This window comes from Athene cunicularia (genome assembly GCF_003259725.1).
Source record: "Athene cunicularia isolate RWA chromosome 2 unlocalized genomic scaffold, athCun1 chr2_part1, whole genome shotgun sequence".
Taxonomy (NCBI): domain Eukaryota; kingdom Metazoa; phylum Chordata; class Aves; order Strigiformes; family Strigidae; genus Athene; species Athene cunicularia.
Window position 1 is genome coordinate 80,808,127 of NW_020799095.1, and position 21,740 is coordinate 80,829,866.

At 36.0% G+C, this 21,740-nt stretch overlaps 1 protein-coding gene across 3 annotated transcripts in view; it reads left to right on the forward strand.

Annotated features, from left to right (window-relative positions):
- The window catches only part of VSTM2A (V-set and transmembrane domain containing 2A), a 22,350-nt gene extending 948 nt beyond the window's left edge, over positions 1 to 21,402 (forward strand). Inside the window, exons 2-3 of one of the 3 annotated variants that reach the window (XM_026842305.1) lie at positions 3,195 to 3,531; positions 19,789 to 21,402. In XM_026842305.1, coding sequence (XP_026698106.1) covers positions 3,195 to 3,531; positions 19,789 to 19,865 — 414 coding nt within the window. In that variant the 3' untranslated portion in view covers positions 19,866 to 21,402. The other 2 variants (XM_026842304.1, XM_026842306.1) reach the window with 2 other exon arrangements.
- Positions 21,403 to 21,740: the final 338 nt, after the last annotated feature.

Here is a 21,740-nt window from a genome sequence, read left to right on the forward strand (position 1 = left end):
GGGGTCCCCAGCGCGGTTCGGCGGGGTTGTTCCCCCCACGCAGCCGACTGCCCCGGGGACCCCTGGGCGTGCAGGCATCGGGGAGCGAGGCCCGGGCAGCAGGGCTTCGGCGGGCTCTGCTTCCAACCCGTGAAGCAGACGGCCTGCACCCATCCGTGTACCGCTTGTGTTCATCTACCCTGGGCAACTGCCGAGTCTGCCGTAGCGTTCCAAAGCTGGTATTAAGGCTGAAATTTGGCCGTGAAGCTGTACTTTCCTTCAATGGGGTGTGCACCTGGTTAAATGGGTGTTTTCCCAGGTTCTTACCTGCTGGCAGAAAAGAAGCCTAGCAAGTCTTTGGACAAGACCTCCCAGTGGGGAGTAATCTCCACTCTTGGCCACTGAGACGCTTTCTTAGGAAAGCGGGGAAACCAGAGTTACCAATCTGCAGTTTGGAGATAAAACCTGAATGTCATCTCAACACAATTATGAGCAACATTGCTCCAGCCCTTGTCCAGGGAAAGGGTGCTTTCCTTGGCAGACCCATATCCTGCGTTCAGACCCTTGTCCTTCAGTGTCCCAAGAAACATAAGGTGGTGGGATCATGGTGTGGTGCTCACTGCAGTGGAAAGACACAGATACTTAGCAGATACTGGAGCATGAGTATTCTTTATGAGCCCAGAGGAGTTTCCCATTTTTGAGGCACAGTCCCTTTGGAAGTGCCGTTCAGCTGCAGCCAAGGCTCTAAGTACCAGCAAAGCTTAAAACAGCAACAGATAGAGCTGGATCATCTCTGTTACCCCTGTTACTCTGGTGCACTTTGGTGCCTCCATCTAACTAACCTAGTCATTACATCACGTTAAAGTGCAGCTAGGTATAGCTGAAGGGCATTTATAAATGAAATTCAGATACATTTTATTCAAAATGATACATATTTTAGCTATACTTACATTTCCTATGATAATCCTCACCACACACTAAAAGGGATTTGTGTCATGGACCATATCTTCAGTTACATTTGTAGACTGTCTTACAGTTGAGGCCCACATGCGGTCTTTGGATATTATTCCACTAGACATGGTGACTAGCAGCCAATTTATTCCTTATCAATACTGGCTCATTCAAAATCCCTGTAATAATCCATAAGATCTGTTATACAGTGTAGACTATAAAGCTTGTCCCATCTTTCAAGTAAAAAAAATCTCTTTCTCTCATTACGTATGATAATAATTCATGATGGGCTATTTATACAGTGTTTTTATAAACTTACATAAAACATTTTATATTTGCAATTTTAAAAAAAAAAAGTCAACATTACATTGACGTTCTAAATACACTTGTTGCAAATGTAGCCTTTTTTTTTTCTTTCTTGAAGGCACACAGAGAATCTCCATTAGTCCTACTGGAAAGTATCTTCATGAAGAGGAGAGAAAACTTTTAAGTACATTTAGTAAATTCTTTAAAGAAGTGGTAAAATATACTAAATGTGTTTTTAAACTGAGCTTCTATACACCACTTCTATTGATTTTAAATCATGATGAGGCATAAATTGAAAACATGCATACATCTGACAGCAACAATTTCTAAATTTGAAATGCAAAACTCAAAACAAATTCTGTACTTCATTAGTGCTATGCAACACTGTTAACTTTGCAGGTATTTTATGGGAGCAAATGAAAGCATAACAGGACCTATGGATCCTCTTTCCTTTCATATGAAACTTCTTTAATCCTTTTGCTGAATATGAGCACTCCAGTAGAGATATATTATTATTGAATATGGTTTAAATAACTATCCAGCACTTTCTGTGTAATTAATATTGCATATGTTATGCCTGAAAGTATGCGATCCATACTTTCAACTCTGTTTGCCAAGCATCAATTCAGAGCTGGATACAACACAACAGACTGTAATGTCCATCCAGCACTTTAAAGCAATAATGTATTCACAAGTATTGCTCTTCAATTTATCAAGCAGATAGAATAGGTGCTTTGCCAACACTGGTGACTGCAGCGTGCCAAGCTATCAGGTGTTGTGTAATCACCAATAACATGTGCCTAGCTTTAATCTAGCAGTTCTCTGCTTTTGTGATCTACCATATATTCAGCACCCTGATGTTTCCTCATTGCCTATCATTGGTATGACACGAAGCAACATCTGCTGCCATGTTTATACAATGATGGAAGTAAACGGGGTTCAGGAGTTCTTCAGAGCTAAAGTTTCCTGTCCCACTGAATGCTTTTTTAACGGGCTTCCTGTAGGGCTACAGCTATTAATCCAGATAGAGAGTAACAGCTAACTAATTAAATATCAATTCTCTAAATTGATGAACATACAGAAAATAATCTGTTTTACCTCTCCTAATGCATCTTAATACCTATCACACATTTCTGGATACATAATTTACTCACATGTGTTTTAATTCTGTGAGACAAAAATATGTTATGTTACCCTCAGATATTAAAAGAAATTAGAAATAAATCAGGAACCTTGTTTTAGATAACAATTTTAAAAACAATCTTGACTATGTGCTACCTGAATATGTGTGACAGAAATGATATATGACATCTAATAAGCACACACTTGTGTAAATGAAACAAAAGGAACTACATGACACAAGATGTCTTATTATGGTTAATAAACAAAAAATACCAAAGTTTTGGACACACCTGAAAGAGACAAATATGCAGTTGCAATGTAGTGAAGACTGGAAGCTAATCTAGCAAATTGTTATTGAAGAAGTTTAACTGTTGGCAAACATCAACAAAATTTTTAATGCACTAGTTCAAAAACTGAATCATTCCAGAAAGCCAACTAACAGGACATGTTTAACCAATGAAGTGTACAGATACTAGGTTTATGTAAGAAAGCTCATTAAGAATGTTCATGATCTTAAGCAATTATTTTGAATGAGCAGGGAAGTTTGGGTTGTTTGTCTGACGCCAATTAGCATTTCAAAGGAAGCCGTCTAAACAGTTTCTGAAAGAAGATGTCAGACATCCTCATAGACACAAATAATCATACCCATCCTTGATGCAACTTCCCTGCAGTAAGCACAGTCACACCGATGATTAATTTGGCACTTGACTTCTCTGGGTAGGCTCTACATCGGTAGAGTCTTCCCAGAGAAAGAATAATACCTGACAACATGTTTGTTTGTTTGTTTTGTTGTGTTGTTTTTGTTTTGTTTTTTTTTTTTCCTGGAAAATTTGCAGACAGTGAAAGTACAAGGGAATGACATCTCCCACAAGCTGCAGATTTCAAAAGTGAGGAAAAAGGATGAAGGCTTGTATGAGTGCAGGGTGACCGATGCCAACTATGGAGACCTTCAGGAATACAAGGCCCAGGCATTTCTTAAAGTCAATGCTAACAGCCATTCTCGGCGAATGCAAGCCTTTGAGGCATCTCCAATGTGGTTGCAAGACATGAAACCTCGCAAAAACATCTCAGCAGCTGTTCCAAGTAGCATCCATAACTCTGCCAATCAGCGTGTGCGTGCCACCTCCAGCCCTGAAGCAGCAGCCAAAATCCCCAAACAAAGTCCACAATCAGGTATGGTAAAGCATTTTGAGCTTTCATTTGATTGCTTACCAGCATGTAAAAGGAGGCTAACTCAACAAGGTAACCATGAATTCTGACTAGGAAGAGTGTGGTGCTCATTTATTCCTCCTTCTTTTTGGCTCTATTCCTCCTGCTATCTCCTTACTTCCTAAAAGCTGAAGAATAAGTTTCTGGGCAGAAGAAGCAAAAAGTCTTAAATTTGTATACATGGATTTTATCTCTACTGGTTTTATCAACCTAAGGTTAGGTCTCTAATCAAAGCTTAGCTTTCCCTGTAGTGTGTGTGGAGAGAGGGGCATATCAGCGAATGACTCATCTCATTTTAAGATGGCTGTGCATGATAAATTAAATAAAACACCCATCCAGAAATGTTTCTTCCTTATTTACACGAGTCACCTAACTTGTATATCTCTTAACATCTGGTGAAATTAATCTACTTTTAGTATCAATCCTATTTTCATAAGGAACTTGACTTCTAAATCTAAGCAGACCTTAGATACACCAGATTGTTTCTCCATTGTGTAGGCTTTAGAAAGACCATGAGTTTGTCAGATAATGTGGGTTTGCCATCTTCAGCTGCTTGACCATTGTTTTTGAATCAAGCATTAAAATGGCAATGCCTCAATTGTGTGTCATGTCAAAATTAACATACTACACTTTTTGTTTGAGTGATTTTGTACAGCACTGTATAAATAACCTATAAGCAATGTAAGTCTGCATTTTCTACATCGATAGAGTAAAATCCACAGCTATGCAAAGGTACATGAATATACAGGAGGTACAGCTGTTGACCACTGTATGATGGCAATAGGGTTAAAAATTTGAGATGTTGTAAATGATCAAAAATCCTCTGGAAAGCAAACTGTGCAAGTCTAAGAGTTTCTGGGTTACTTCTGTCTGCACTGAGGGCCCAATGTAAGGCAGGAGATGACACCCTATCTTAAAATATATAATGGAAGCTCACTTAGTTTGTTCTGATGCATCATTTTTCTGCTAGCAAATGACGCACCATCAAACCAAAACTGGCAATACAACAAATTTCATAGCACGCTTACTGTGAGATCACTTTCAGCTTACAGGCATACTATTAGAAAAACATTTTGATAAGGAAAATACATTTCAATACAGATTGTGATTGTTCATATTACATTTCTTATTGCTATTAGCTAAGATGATGCACATACTACCACCATTTTACCTTTGTACACATTTTTTAAAAAATTATTTTATTCAGTTCTCTTTCCCTGAAATGCAGAAATGCAGTCACACTCATTTTTTAGCTCTTCCAAAAAATGTTTAAACTATTAGAAGAAAATAAATATTTCAACTGATTTAAAATCATCATTCCACCACGACTTTCCTTTCAGACAGTTGTATATATTGCTTCTTTTCCATTGGACTCATACATTTCAAAATAGCAGACTTGTCCATAAAGTGAAAATTCTGGCTTCAGTTCTATGTAATATTAATTAAAATAGTCACAAGTTGATGAAATACGTAGCTACAGACTACACTGCATTGCGGCCAAAGTGTGCACACAACAGCTAATCCACTAAATCACCTTGGATATAGAATTGAATCTATAATATTGTTTATGTCTTTAGTCCAATCAAAATCTTGCCTGATTACTGAATATTTGTTATTTGATAGTAGGTTATTACATTAAAAGGTCCTTGTAAAAAAAACCCACAGAAAAACTTAACCTTTATTTTTTTCCTTGAGCAAAGATTACTGCAGATCAAGTACAGACAATTGTAATCATAAATAATTTAAAAATTAAACAGACTAAGATATAATTTAGTTTATTAATTCATTTGTTTTATGATGAAGCACAGATTAATGCTGTATTCATCAGAGGTGAAACTCATTTACTGAAGAAACAAAGACTGTACCAAGAATCCATATTAGTCTTAATTTCAATTTAACGGTCACTTGCTACACAGTAATTACTGGTGATATTTTTGATGAACATCAGTTTAACTCTTGAGAACCAAGATTTACTTTCCTTTACTTGAGAAAATCTGGCTCTGATTTTCCCACTACAGTGTGATTTGGGTTTTCACTCCATTTTACACTCACTCTACACCAATAGAAATACCCATGTGAGCATGAGGCAGTGGGGGTTTTTAGCTCTATGTAACTTTGAGGAGCAACTTCAGCTAAGGAAGGAGAGACATCAGTTGTGAGACCTCAGAAAAGGAGAAAGGAGGTGTCATAGACAGTAATAGTCTTTCTTTTTATGAAATCAAATCAGCACAATCTCCTTATACTGTCAGATGAGAAACTTTTCCCTTCTTCAACATCACACTAACTATACATGCATGCATAAGACTGCTGTGTGATTATATTATGTAATCAACATATCCATCCAACCTAGAATACAGAAACATGGTTGAATACAAATTTATCATTATTAGCCACATGTGTGTATTTGAAAGACATAGGGGGTGACTCTGATGTGTTTGTTCATGTTGAGTAATACATTGACTTCAGCAATACTCTTTGAAGAGGGAAGTGCTATTAACCATAGGGAATTGTATCAGATATTCTCCAACATTAGAGATCCAGTGCATAGTTACTGGCAAACAATATATTTTACTGCCATGCTGACAGATGACTTTTTCTTAAATTATTTTTTATTGCAAAATATGTTTACAGCAGAAAGAAACATGACACTGCAGAATTGTTCAGCTGTTTCTCAAGAACTCAGCTACTAACATAAGAAAGATCGATTCTGAGTATATGAATATTTTGTCCCCAAAATTTATTTCTGAAAGGTAGATAACACTCCACTTAACTCCTTCAATCCTGAAGCGCACTGAAGAATTTAATTTATTTCTTAACAATACATATTTAATAGGTAGCTCTAGAAAAGCAGTTTATAGTCACTTCAATTTTAGAATATCAGTATTTCCCAACTGGGCATATATTTCTGCCATTCTCCCCCTTTCCTCAAAAGTGAGAATATATCTGATAACTATGAGGGAGCTATATAGCCAGGGCTGACAAAGTGATATGAGGTCCATTCAGCATTTTGTGCTTCTCTGAAAATGCTATATGAGTGTAAAAAATATATGTTTTTGTTAGCATAATGGAGATTCAATATAGGAAGAAATAGCTAAAGATAACATCTCCCACAGACAGTCTTCAGATAATATACTGAGAAGCACTAAATGTCTGCCTCAAAGTCAAAAAAGTCAGGAAAGCAAAAGTCAAAGCTAACACAGCTTGACCCTTTCATTTCATATTCATGGGCTGTAGCAATGAAGTAAACCATCCCATCTTAACAGGAATCTGAGTAATTTGACAGGCTAATCTGCATATATCCAGAAAATGTCCTATGTAGGTGGAGTGACAGACATTTTTTTCTACATAATTCATAACAACATATCTTAGTCCAAAGGTAAAAGTACAGAGTTATCACAGAACCTTGTAGCTCTAAGCAATGTAATTAACTGAGGTCCAAAAGCTGCAATGAATTCAGGTAAAAGGAAACAAAATAATCTGCAGGCTGCACCAAACCTTACTGTTTCATGGATATAAATCTAGACAAACTCTGCTACCTGCATTCAAGTCACTCAAAATTTATAGCATCACAAAGGGCTGCAGAAATTGATGTGCTGAGAATGTCTGTATCCCCCGAAGTCTTCCTGTACTGCCAAAGTACTCAAAGCCATTAGTTGCTTTTCAGACTCAAGAAGATCAGGCTTAAAGAACTCAAGAGAGAATAGCTACAAATGAAGACGTGATGTTAGGTCCATTTTATGACTGCTTACATACATACTCTGCACTTTTCTAGCAACTTTTTGTTTGTTCATAAACAAATTCAGCTGTTAACCTAATGACATACCAAAACTGTTCCTGTGATGATGGCTGCAGCAAGTGACTTGAATAGGAGCACAAAGAAGAAGGTGGTCTTTACCTAAGACAGAACGACCAGGATCCTTGGCATCATAAATCACACTGAGAAGATGATTATTAGGAGTGAATGCAAAAGAAGAGGATGAAAGCCTATTTCTTCAGTATGTTGATACTGATAAATTGATGATATTCCTTCCAGCCTCCATTTTTACCTACAGAATCCAGGAATCTTTTAATATTAACCTATTGTAAGCACATTATTTTTGTCCATTTTGGAATCTTCTGGGACATAAACCAACTTCTCTGCTTGGTTTTGGTTGTGGTTGGTTTTTTTTGTTTGTTTTTGTTTGTTTGTTTGTTTGTTTTTCTTTTATGTTACATCTCCTCTTAAAGTGTAAGGACAAAAAGTCTGCTCTAGTCTCCACCAAGGTGACAGCCACCATTACCGCTTTCTTCACTAAGAGAAAGACTCTTTCGCAGCTGCTGTTCTATAAACTGCGAGTACCCATAAGAAGGCACCAACTTTTACTGTGACTGTTGCACAGCGAGAAGTCAAGTCTCTATTTCTTTAGGATTACATTAAAACAAAAGCTAAATGAGAGTTTTGTTCTTGTTCTGAGCCTTATTCAGCCATTCACAGAAATTCTTGTAAAAAGATGATGCAAGGACTATCCCATTTTACAACTGTATACACTACAATCTCTGTATTTACTTGAAATTTAAATTTTGGTTCTCTCTTCCTGAAATTAAGCCCCTCCACTTCAACTTCTCTGAAATAATAGACTAAATTCTAATTGTGTTAATTGATGTAGTCCTATTAGCCAGTTAGTTGTTGACCTTCAAACTGTAAGCATCTTCTGCGAAGTTCTAATCTGCTCCAAATAACTTCACTGAAAAAGCAAAGTCTTAACAGCAGCTAACGTTCTTGTTTTTTAGGCCAGGATTTCCAGCGAAGAATGAACTCACTACTGCCTTGTGTTTCTTTCAAAAAACCCACATCTTCATTTCTTATATGTGCATACTTACTGACAGATGGAACCAAACTCCTGTTCCTAGTGCTTAGTCTAACTGCACCCAGTAATAAACAAATGGTTGTCGGTGGATAATGCAGTTCTAACTCCCGCCACAAGCAAAATGCTATCTATATTTTGTAACCATCCCTCACTGCCATTGCCAATCACTTGATACTACACACTGTCACCTTTCAATTCCTCTTACAGAAACACAGGTTCAGGAACTAAGAGAAAACACTCACCAACTAATATGTCTTAATTTTTGTTGATATGCAAGTTTTTGCAATTGTTCAATCCCACGTGTCCATGCCAGACTGAATACTTGGTGTGCTTAGTTTTAAACATATCCTCTCTGAAATGATATATTATCTTCATCTTTAGTTATGTCCATGGTTAAACACTAATACTGAATCATAAAAGAAGATCATAGTCTTTTCAGATTTGTTGAGATAATCGTGGATTCTATCCTTAAACATATGCTATGTCCACTGTAACTCATATTCCTGTTAAAGTGATGGTGTTTGGAAGGAAATACTAAATAACCTTAGCTAATCAAGAGCAGGGGTTTGAGCAGGTCTTTGAGAAAAGAAGGTAATGGCAGATTAGAAACAGCCTACTACAGGAAAGGGGACTCCATGGCAGATTTCCATTTTTATTATTCAAACATAACCTGGACTACTCTTGAGCAGTTGCTTTTTCATATACTGTACAGGTTATATGCACAAAACCATATAAAACTGTCTTTGGATGATGCACTGTGTATTTGCCTCCTATGAAGCCAATCCAGTAACAATAAGGACAGACACAGCAGGGACTAAATACACAAAATTTACAAAATTCATTTTGCTCTTTCTCCATCTACATTGTTTATATCTATATGCATGTATACTGAGATCATACCTATTCTTTTAGTAACCTTGCCAGTATATTTTGCTGCCATCTGCCATTGCTATGGATGCACTTAAGCACATTTCTTGCTTTCTTTTAGCTATTTAAAAATGAATCTTTCAGACTCACCTCACCTTTAGAACAAAACAGATATATAAAGATCTGATAGGGGACCCCACAGGCAGTCTCCGATTAGCAGAATCACATTCTGTTCTACATGCCTGGTATAACTTTCTTTGGTAATTAACCACTGGAAAGATTGCGGGTGAAACACATAGTTAATAAAGAAGAGAAGAAAAGAAAATAAGAAAAGAAAAGCAGGGGGAGAAAAAGTTGTTTATGAGTTGTTTGTCAGCTCACTCAAATTGCTTTTCATTGTCATACAATAAGGCCACTTGCACTAGGTCATCAGAGTTTGCAGCATATGTGACAGAGCCTGCTTTTGAAATAACTGATGGGATTTCCTTGCTTCAGAAAACAACCCATTTGTTACTTGACACATATAGACCAAAGCAGAGGACATTTTCACTTGTTTCAGATAAGAAGCAGGAAGCTTCCCACCTGTGGTGCCCTATTTCATTATGAAAATCCTTTGCATTACTTAAAATTAAAATCGAATGGGTAGAATTATGTGCTGGTTGGAATGGATACAACTTTGCTGAAGCCAAAAGAATGTCATTCATTTACAATAGCTTCAAAGATATTCCAAACACATAACCTTCTTCACAGCTACAGTAATAATCAATTAACCCTGCTTTGCTGACGACAAAGCCAAGTATCATTTGAAGAGTAGCTGATGATCTTTCCTTTGGCCTTGTGAAGAGGAGACTCTGCCCCAAACCCTTAATTTTACCTTATTGTAAGGAAGTTGCCGTCACGCTTTTTGGCAGTGCAACTCGCTATCCTGTCTGAGTGTAGGTATTACAGTCTGATCCACCTCACTGAAGATTGTTCCCCCACCTACTGATAAATGCTACTGTTTTGGAACAAAGCTGCCTAATGTGATGAGAAGAATAAAAATGTGAAAGTTAACTGCCACAGCCAGCATTCCCATACATACGATCTTTGTGTTCATTAACAGCAACAAAAATACAGATAGCAAATCTGGATGCTACTTCTACTGCCAGTCCTGTTTCTACTGCTGTTATTCCCTCAGATGCTGTTGTTGCTTGTGATGCTGACTGAGGCTTTTGGCGGCCAAATCACAGCCACAGGACTATAGTGACTATAAGGTTGCATGACTACAGAACATGGTGTATCCATCTCCACTTCATTCTGTGCAACCAAAAATGAGTAAAGAGGGCAGGATATTTTGTCAAGAAGCAATAATAAATCAATTATGAAGGCAAGAACTAGCAGTAGGTCTCACAGAGGGCTAAACTTTCAGGTGGTGCAAAGCCTTTTAGTACAACACTGAGAATATGTCTACATAGCATTGTGCCTGTCTGAAAGTCTGCCAAACAACAAACACATCAATTACCTGTGTTGTACTCTGATGAATTATTCACATGCATACAATATGTCCTGATCAGTGACCATCTTATACCCGAAGAGTCTTTGACTAACAACAAATGAAATGTCATGATTATGATTGATCCCACATTTCAGAACTGTAACAAGTAAGATAAAACAATCTGAAATAAAAGTAGAGAAATTCAACAATATGGAATGTGAAGTAGAGAGAATTAATACAGGATTCAGCACAAATATTTATTCCATGCTTCATTCTCACAGTCCACTGTTTTTGAATTAGTACGCTGTGGTTGTAGGGGCAATAACATTGTAATTTTTTTTTTTATTTGTATGACAGTATTAGGAAGGGTGAAGGCTTTGGCTTGTGAACTCTAATTTAGCTCTTACAGTTTAAAATGTTGCCACCCCACATCTCTGTCTTGCCACAATCAGAAGTTATTGCCCAAAACTTTGATGGCAGAAGGAAATAGGTGCCTGCTCCTTAGCTCTCCCAGTTCACAGTGTTGAGCATTTTATTAAGCCTCTGTGACAGCTGATAAACTAAAACATTGGGTTGTTAATTGAGACAGATGAAGAGATGGCATGGGGTTTGGTTGTATCACTCCTACTATTGGGAGTTTAATTTCCGTAAGAGGGGGAGGTAGAGTGTTGGAGGCACTATAATCTTAAACTTCTCCAGCTAAAACCGTTAAGAGCTTATGAGTCATAGCCCTTAGACAGAGGTATGTTCTGTTAGTCAGAGGCATTGTTCTAATCTCTATAACAACTGCATTATCCACCAGGCAAACAAAGGATCAGAATGGTCCCTGCCTCAAAACACCATCTAGGAATCAGACTGAAGAAAACAATCTCATCCAGTTGGATGGGTACAGATAAATGGGACCTTTGATGATTTCCATGAAAATAGCTCTTATATAAATGATATAAATAGAAGATCAGGTTGACTCTATGTCAAACATAAGCCTAAGCAGTGTCAGGTGTGAACAGCAAGAAAAGGGATTGAATATCTCATGCTGAAATATTTACAAAGAATAATTTTCTTTCTGTCTATGTTATAATAACCCTCTTGGTATGTATTTTTCTTGGTATGACAGTGCTGTTGAAGATGATAGAGAAATATTAAGTATCATCCCACTTAAGATTTTTTTCTGATAGATGAAAGGATGAACAGGAAGCAAAAAGCACAGGAGGGAAAAGATGAGTTCAATTCTATTTTTCTTCAAATAAAACTCTTGTTGCAACTTTATTGTATCTTTCTGAAATGGCTCTGTTAGTTTAATTAGAATGTGGCATATATCAAATATACACACATTTATGTATACTACAGAAATGCTGAACAATATGTGCTGGAGCCATGTTTAGCTACAACAGCAGAAAACGGTTACTAAGAAAGAGTCAATTCAAGAAGAATTCTTGTTAACAGCCTAAGTTCCTGTTTTTATTCAGGATGGGCCATAACTGTATGCACAGGACAGTCACAAAAAAATGCATTTGTTTTGGAATCAGACATTTCACACAGATAAACAGAAATGCACCAGTTTATATATTTTTCTGTCACACATTAAAAGAAGTCCAAGACATTATATATCCATAGATTTCATGGACAGGAGGAGAGACAAAGGTGCCCAGTGCTGATAAGAGCAGTCATAAAGCCTACTGCCAGCGGTTTTCAAACAATATTAATTAACCAGTTTAAGGCCTGCATTTGCCTGAGCTTTCCCTCTGCCCTCAGCTTTTAACTGTTGCAATGGGCACTGAGTATTGGGCTGCTTCTTACACTAGTTTTATTTAAATAGCTAATACTGGTGTTTCACAGACTATTTGCAAGCACCTCTCTTAGAAACCCTTTCCCCAAAAAGTACTCTCTCACTGACAGAGAAACAGCTGAAGTCAATGCATTACTTATACATGTGAAGAGATGCTCAATGTAAAGAAATAAAAAAACAATCCCTCAAACAAAAAAACTTTGCAGGCTCAAATACCAGCCAAAGGGAGGAGGAGAATTAGGCTATCTGCTACAAATGGCTGATATCAGGACATTAGTGACTGAGAGCCCCAGGTAGGCAAAAATGTCATTCTCCTAAGAAAAGAAAGTCAGCCAGGGAAGTTTGAGTATCAAGACAAAAAAGCTTCCACAATATAATAAATATATAGTGATGGAAGCAGTCATAGTTGTAAAACCACTCAACAATTCAGAGCTATCAAGAACACACTATATCCTTGGCTGAACACAAGAAATTTCAGGTAGCTGAGCACAAAAAAAAAAAAAAAAAAAGTTTTAAGCTGCTAGAAGAGGAATACGTTTCTGGGTATATCTAAAGCCGAAAGCTGTGTGCCTTAGGTTCAAAAATCATTTTGACTCTGATATGGTCTACCCCACGTATCACCTGCAGAGAGGATTCATCTACACTTAATTTCACCAAATGGGTATCTAACTTAATGCTACTTTACTATACTAAAATTGTTTATGAGATTATCCTATGAAAATGCTAGGGAAATTAAAATTTCAGAAGCTGAATTCTTGATGGGATGGTCTGTTCAGATAGCTAGACTCACTTTCAGACCAAAATAGCCTAAATAAGTGTCCAAGAAACATAAGCATTTAAAAAAAACTTAGAATCACTGCTACAGAAATGAATGAAACCAATGTAAAACTGTATCAGGATGCCCTAATCATGCTAGTATGTAAAACTTTATTTCATCCTGAACTACTTGTTAACACAATTTAAACAAAGCTACATATGAAAACAGAAGGAAAAGCACTGATGAGAAAGTTGTGAATTACAGGATAAAGGACATAGGAGAGAGCAAAAATTACACTAGAGGTGGACTAACTTCCTGAAAAACTGTTTAAACTCAGTAGTGATTTTTGGCTATTTTCATTGGAACATGATGAAAATTTATAAATGTTGATGGACTTCCCCTTTCACTTTTATGTTTAGATCTCACCCCTCCCTCCTGCATGTTTAAGGTAAAAGGATGACAGTGTCAGATAATTTTGATGATCTCATTTTCATATTTGAGAATGACATAAGAGATCATTTTAGTTTCTTCATAGTGCCTGATGGCCCAATTAGGAAGCCCAATTCTAGTCAAGGGATTCAAGAATGAGACATGAGCAAAAGCACTGTTTGAAGAATTAAAATCATGACTCTCAAATATGTTACAGAGAAAGAACAAATTTAAATGTTTCCCCAGGTATGGGTTGATGTAAGGGATGATGTAGAAAGTGGCCTGAATGTGAAATCCTGTGTTTTTTTCACACCAGTGTACCTGTAATTCTACTTCTGTCCATGTTGGCATTGTGGAATTGCAGAAGTCATTCAAAGTCCCACCCTGCTTACTTTCTTCACATTCTGCTAGCTATTTTCCTTTTATAGATTTACTATGGCTTGTTTGGGACCACTGTCTGAAGCCAAGTATTATTTTACAACATGCTGCTTCATATTTGAAATCTCCTCAGATTTTTTCTCTCCAAGTATTTCCATCTCAAGTTTTCATTAGAACATGGCTTTAGGTGTAGCTGGTAGCAAATTAAAGGCTGTAACCTCCCTTAGCCCAGAAAGAGCTCCAGGAGTTATTGTGGCTCAAATCCCTGGCAGAATTCTCTCCTCTACTCAGGGTTGGAAAGTTGTTGCTTTTTTTTGCCCCAGGACAGGACTGAACACCACCGTTCACCTGGGTGCCTTACTTAGTGAAAGCTAGGAATAACCCATCTAGGATTCCATCCCTCTTCCTCACCTAATCTTCTGAGCATCACTGGCAGAAGAGGAACACAATCTGGGAGAGCTACACATTGGATGCAAAGTCTAAGCAAACTTCAGAGAAGTTCAGCACATTGCATGCTCTAAATTTCCACCAATTTGGAAGCAGTAGTTTTCTTCCAAAATGTGAAAAACCCTAGACATTCTGAACTTCAGAATTTTTCTCCTGATGTGTAAGATGAATTCTTTTACCCTGTGTTGTATGTTTTCCCCCAGACAGTGATGAGCAATTCACAGTATTTTAGGCTGGCTACTGTGCATCCCATGAAGGAAGATGGACTTGAAGCCTAAGCAAAAGTTTCTACATTAGGAGGCTTGAATATGATGCTTAACTGCTTGTCTTTTGTCATTCAGTTCCCCAAAATCGAACACAGCTGATTGAACCTTAAAACACACACGAGAAGTAATTCCTCTAAGGAGGGCAAAGGAGATCTTATAGGAGAGCTATAGGTAAATGTGATTTCTGCAGTTAAGAGGAGTAAAAATTATAGCAATTGGTAGTCCAGAGAGGAAGAATCCTTTTATTTGAAACATATCCATATTTATATTTAACATATTCAAATAAAACTTCAACGTTTTCAACACCTCTGTGATTTCAGAAACCAGTAGTACAAAAAAATTAACTCATATTGAGCACAAGATGATCATATATCCCCCATATATATACAGGAATATTTTGGCATCATGTAATACATACAGAGAAACTAGGATGGACTTCTGTATGACTGGCTGTATTTCTCTTGTACTGGTCAGCACAAAATCAGGACTCTACTCAGGCATTAGTCCTTCTTTGTGATCAGTGGTTTACTAATTAAAGGAAAGCCAAGGATACCCTCACTAAGCTTATATGTTTAGTAAAATATTAAAGCAGTGCTGTTGAATTCACAGTTTATGGTGATAAACTACTCATTATAATCATAGCTGTAAGAATCCAGTCTTCAGAGTCTCTGTCAGGTATTGCGGGTCAGAGAGCAGAAGGCTATTACATCCCAGAGACCTGACAAAATTTAGCAACCAGAAGGAATGCCAGACTTGCTAAACTTCAGCTTTTTCAGATGCAAACTACTTGACACCCAAGGTGGTTAACCACGTAAATTACTCTTACATATAGAATATGCTAAAACTGTAGGTCCTGAGGCAGCAGCTTAGTTTACAAATCAGTGTTTTGTCCAGTTGTGAAAAATAAATGGGCAAAATTATGAAAGCAGCATTTGCTTTTCTCTGCTTGCACTCCAAAACCCCATGTAGTTTTACAGACAGCTTTTCTGATCAATATCTTAGTGAAAGCAAGAGATTATAGTCATTCAGGCATGAGTAACTAGTTTTTTGATCAGTTAGGGTATATTAAGAATTTATAACTTCTTCTGGGTTTATTTTATACTTAGATAATCTTAAATAAATCTAACTAAAAAAACAGAAATTATGTTTAGCTATTTGGTCCATAACTATGAGACATGAAATATGGTTCAGCATTTGTGACAGAGATTATTATTTTAAATGCTAATTTTGGAATTATTTATGTTTTCTCTCTGGTTCCTAGCATTTGAGGAAAACAAATATTTGAATAAATCACAGTTTCAAAGAGTTTAATGGCATGGACTACTCTCTCATGCTATTGAAATTTATCTCATGAAACTTATCTCATGATCACATGCCTTTGGCAATACATCATTTGTTTACAGGAGAAGGCTAATTATTTCATAGACAGTTGCCCTTTGGAAGTATGTCAGTGGCAGGAAACAAAGACAACACAAGGGCATTTGCATCTTGCAGGAAGAACTTAACTGGATTCCAGTGGCTGATAGGTCAAAATGTGAGAATCCCTGACTACACATGAAGTGGGAGTTTAACTAATAATATAGAAAAAATATATGCGTATAAACTACAGTTCTTCCAGGTTGCTGTCTTTGAGGGTAACGTAACTGTAGTCCAGCTTTGCCCAGTGTTCTTGACCTGCAGTGAAATTTGTCTTAGTTCTCATTATTCTGATTAGAAGATGATGTTAGAAATGGTGGGGAAATGAGTAATAGATTTAGCATGTCCACAGATAGATCGATATTTTTACTTATATTACCTTGCTTGCAGTTCCAGTGATACTATTTAAGTCCTGGACAGAATTGTATACCAAAACCACATCTGTATGAAAATTCTGAATTTGGATACATTTGGATTTGGATCTATGTTTTGCCTCTGACTTAAGTCTAAACTAAATTTCTGATTTAAACACCCTATGACTTTTAGATTTGCAGTCAAAATGGAAATTTCTGACTGGTTTTGGTCACTTATCCTTTGTCAGGATGGAAACCAAAATAATAGCATATGTGAAAATATGAAATAATAGAAAAAGGAAAAAAATCTTAAAAGGCTGCTTTCAGTTTTGCTGTGTTATTATTTTACATTTGCAGCTTTCACCCTTCCAAAATATAAAGAAATACTTTGGTTCATGGAAGAACAAATATAGTTCTTTTACACATCTCAAAAAAAAAAAAAAAAGAAAAAAGAAACCTGAGTATATTTAGACTCTAATTGTGTTTCATCAAGAATCACTGAAAAGATGAGAGTACATCTAACAGTCATATATGTCACAAATTAATTTTATTTGGGGTGATACATTACTGAAAATGCATCAGTTTGGGTTAGACAGCATTTTGGAAACTATCAAACCAGTAAATAGAGACTTGACATGACATTAGGATATACTAATCAGTTACTGAAACTATGCAGAGGACACTGTTTATGACAGTGATTTTCAACAATCCTAACAGCCTCTGTTCACCTAGAAGCTGAAATTGTTTTAGTTGTATTTCTCCCAAATTTTTTTCATGTGTTCAGTATTGCTTTAGCTTGTACATACTGCACGTACTCTAACCTAAATCCCCTGCAAGATAAACATACTTGTTTACAGAACATGTGTGTAGAACATGTGACATGAATTGGAGGAAGGTTGTGATTTATACAGACAGAACATTATAAATAAAAAGCTTTCATGTGTATGCAATAAATGAGCCCTAATTTGGGGATCTACAGATTGTCATTGAAAAGAAGCAAAACAAAACAGAAATCAAAGAATGCTTTTCCTGCAAATATAATGGTGGATTTTCCTACTGTGAAATAGCTTAAGTCAAACCTCTTTAACCTCTTTTGTATCATATTGTTTCTTTTCCACACATTACAGCTTTCAGATTCTCAAATTATAATGCCATTAAACACAGAAATGGCATTATATGCCATTTTATATTTTAATTTATATTATTTAAAACACTAAAAAAGCCCTTTTGAAAAATATCCATGAGACTCTTCTGAGTATTTATCTTTATTTGCTTTCTACATATTTTGTGCAGAGGAAATGTATCTGCAAAGACCTCTTTAGAATTGTCTTGAGCAGTGTATTTCTCTAGTTCAATCAAAAATTTTTTTAAAAAAATGTAATAAATCAAGTGAAAATAATTCAATATATCATTAAATGATCTTAACACTAACAAAGTTCTGAGTAAGTTCTGCTAACCTAGTTAGAGAAAGAAAAGTCTTTATAAAAATCTAAGTGACAAATTTTGCACCTTATATAAAAGAGAATAAAGCTATGCTGCAATAAAACCAAAACCAGAAACTGAATCCGACCCTTGGACGCAAGCCTGTGAATACTACCTGTATGAATGACTCACAAGAAGAAGTTACAGCAGATTTGCCCATGTGTTTGCTTGTTACTAACACAGAAGAAGTGTCTTGCTTTACTATATTGTAGTATAGTACAGGTAGGCTAGCATTATCAGATGGGCAAGAGAGAAGTAGGCTTCCCACTCCTGTCTAAATTCAGTAGGAAGTAAGCTCAGAGTTGAAAATCTTAATAATGGCTTTGAGATAGGTTTCCATTTAAAATATTCATTGTATTAACACACATGGATAATTCACATGTGGATAACTGAAATATCACTGTAACTTAGAAGCTCTTGTGTATGTAACAGAGGTCAAAGAGTCTTTTATGGCAACTACTATGTATGCAATGTCTTACACCATGCCTTTACAGAAGGAAGCAGTGTTCAGAGATCAGGGATTTAGTTTAATCCCTGTTTTTGAAGGGAAAAAACTGCTAAAGACAGGAACAGAAATACTTCTTGCTACACTTATAAACATAGTTAGAAGATATGGAGAAATGTTTAACTGATAAACATCTGAAAACTTAAAAAAATGAGCATATGCCTTGAGTTCTTTTTGCTTCCATTGTGTATATTCTTGATAAGAAGATAAATGTGCTTTTTGGGTCTGCAGTGGAATCCAGCATTCAGTTTAGTATTAAATTCTTTACAAAATTAGTTTATAAATGATTAAGAGATTTTTTAAAATAAGCGGTTATTAGAAGTCCAGCATTATTATGCAACATTGTTATTTTGTTATAGAATTGATGCCTGTAACCTTCAATAACATTCATCCTTTTCAAGTGTACAACACAGCTATAAAATCTATTAATCATGCATTAACCCATTATAATTAGAACTTTTATTTATAGTGTAACCAAATCAAATTTATGGTTTTGACCTCTAGTAATATGTTTCAAATTCTGAATGTAATTCTTTATGATATAGGGAGTTATCAAGCACTAAGATTTGGTATGTAAGACATCTAAATACTCATGTCTTTGGTGTGCAAATATTTCAGTTTAATTATTCTAGTTCTGATTTTTTTTTTTATTCTGATAACGTACTTAATATATAAAGTCATGTTTTTAGAAAAAATGATATGTAACGTTTTCATGGCTTTTTTAAAAAAAAAAAATCTGGGAAAATACAATTTCTCAAAAATAAATACTACAAACCCTTTAGCCTTCTGTTTTCCCCCTTGTTAAATAGCACAGCCATTTGCCAGTATCTATCTCCTCTGTTTTACAAGAAAGCACTCTTTAGCCACTAGATGTCTTTTTTGTTATCAGTCAGTACTGTGATACTGGAAATTATTTTGTAAAGAACATCCTGAGGTGGAAGGTGTTTGAGTTTGTTCCTCTTGGTATATGGTTTCAGTGGATAACATTGTTTAAAAAGACAGACAAGAAACAAAAGCAAAGAAAAACAAAAAAACCTCCTGGGACTGAAATACTTTGTATGTGTTGTTATTTGCAGTGCATGCCAAGACATTCATGGGCACCAGAGCCAACCTGGCGAGCTAATTAAATATATAAATGTATGTGTTTAAAACAGCCTTATAAGGAGCATTGGAAATCTGCAAGATGAGCGAATATCTTATAACTTCTTCCGCAGGTGCGAGGATAGCTACAAGCCATGGACTTTCTGTCCTGCTTCTTGTTTGTGGCTTTGTGAAGGGTGCTTTGCTTTAATCTAAAAGTGCTGACTTTTTCCAATATCACTTTCTCTTCTTAAAGCAAAGAGCAAATCGCCTGTAAAATCCACGGAGCGGACAGCAAAGTTGACCCTAACCTCCAACCACCACTCTGCACCCAATGTACTCTAAATCTCTACACAAGGAGCACCTTCTTCAGGAAGTACAAACAAAAATACTAATAAAATAAATAAATAAATAAATAAATACATAAATAAATAAATAAATATTATAAAAAGAAGAGGATACCACATGTTTTCCTGATATATCTTATTTTCTTTGGCGTATCACTGATCTTTTATTTGAAGAGAACTGGTGTGATGTAATCAAACGTTTTGTAACAGCAAGACCTAGTTTCCTTTTCTTTCGGCAAGGAGAAGCCTCATCCTTGACTTCTCAGGGGTTGGCCTGCAAGTCATCAGTATTATAAAATTAACCATGGATGACATACGGTTTCCTACGCTGAAAGAACCGTTCCAGCCTGGAAGCAAACAGAGGCCAAATAATGGAACAAAACATAGTGATTTAACGTCGACCCCAAAAAAACACCCCACAAACTTTATCAAAAAGTCTTTTTTTCTTTTTTCTTTTTTGCATGATGATTAGGGAGGAGAAAATAAATTCTACAAAGTAGCTAAGCAGACTAGAGGACATTGTTTCTGGAAAACAAATTAGGAGATTTTTCTTTTGAGTTGTTTGGGATTTTTTTTAAAATTTTTTTTTCCCCTGTGGGTTTTTTCCTGTCTTTTTTTTTTGTTTGTTTCTTGTTCAATGGTGGCAATTACTGACTTAGGCCAACCCCTGATTATTGCGTGGAGGTTTATATATATACATCTTTTTTTTGTGTGTGTGTTCTATATTTCAGTGTGTTTTCTCTAATTTTGCAACTCCTGTATATGCAAAACTAACTTAAATTCTGTAAATTGCTTACAGTCTGTGTGATATAACTTCAGAGTAGACATACTTTGGTCCTCATGCAAGCCAGTTTTTAATATTATCTATATGTCGTGCCACCAATAGACATCTTTATTTCCTTTTTTTGCAAACCCATCACTTTTTAGTTTGTAATTCACTACTGTGTGGATTTTGTAATACATACCTTCACTTCCACTGGTTTGACCCCTTTCAGCCCTCTGTTTACTCTGTAAATGCACATTAAAATTTGTTATGGTCTCTAGACAATGAATTATTTTAGTTTTGTGTATGTTGTGTTGGAGTTCAGATGCTGAAAGCTCTTTTAATTTGTGATGTTTATAGAGGATTAAGTGATTTGATCACTAGAAACTGTAAAATTAAGGTTTGCAGTCAAATAATGAATGCAAAGGAAGGTTAGAAGGGGAAAGCAAAACATGCTTTAAAGGATATTCTTTTGGTAAAGAGTTTTATGAAAGTTAATTTATTACACTGATAAACTATATTTGCATCACAGCTCCTTCTACATGGCCAAAGAAGTGTCTTTCTTTGCTTTTTCTGGAAGTGGATTGTCATTATTCATTGATATTCTTAATTAAAATACTTCATGTCTGTGAACTGAACGTGAGAATTTTGCTGTTGAATGAAGTAATATGCATTACATGAATTACATTCATTAATGCAGGAAGGAAAAATTGCTATCATTTGCAGTTGCAATCAGGAAGGGTTTTTTTTTCTTGTTCCTCTCCTTTCACTGATGCTGAACAATCCACACCCTTTCATTAATCAGCACAGATAATCACGTATACCACATGCTTATTATGATCTATTTACAGCAGCATTAAGTAGCTGCAGTGTGGTCAGCTGTGTGATTTCTCCTCATTTTGTAAGTAATGTAGAAGGAAGTGAAAAAGTATGTTTAATATCTCACCAGTCCATGGCCTACAGGCCTAATATTTTA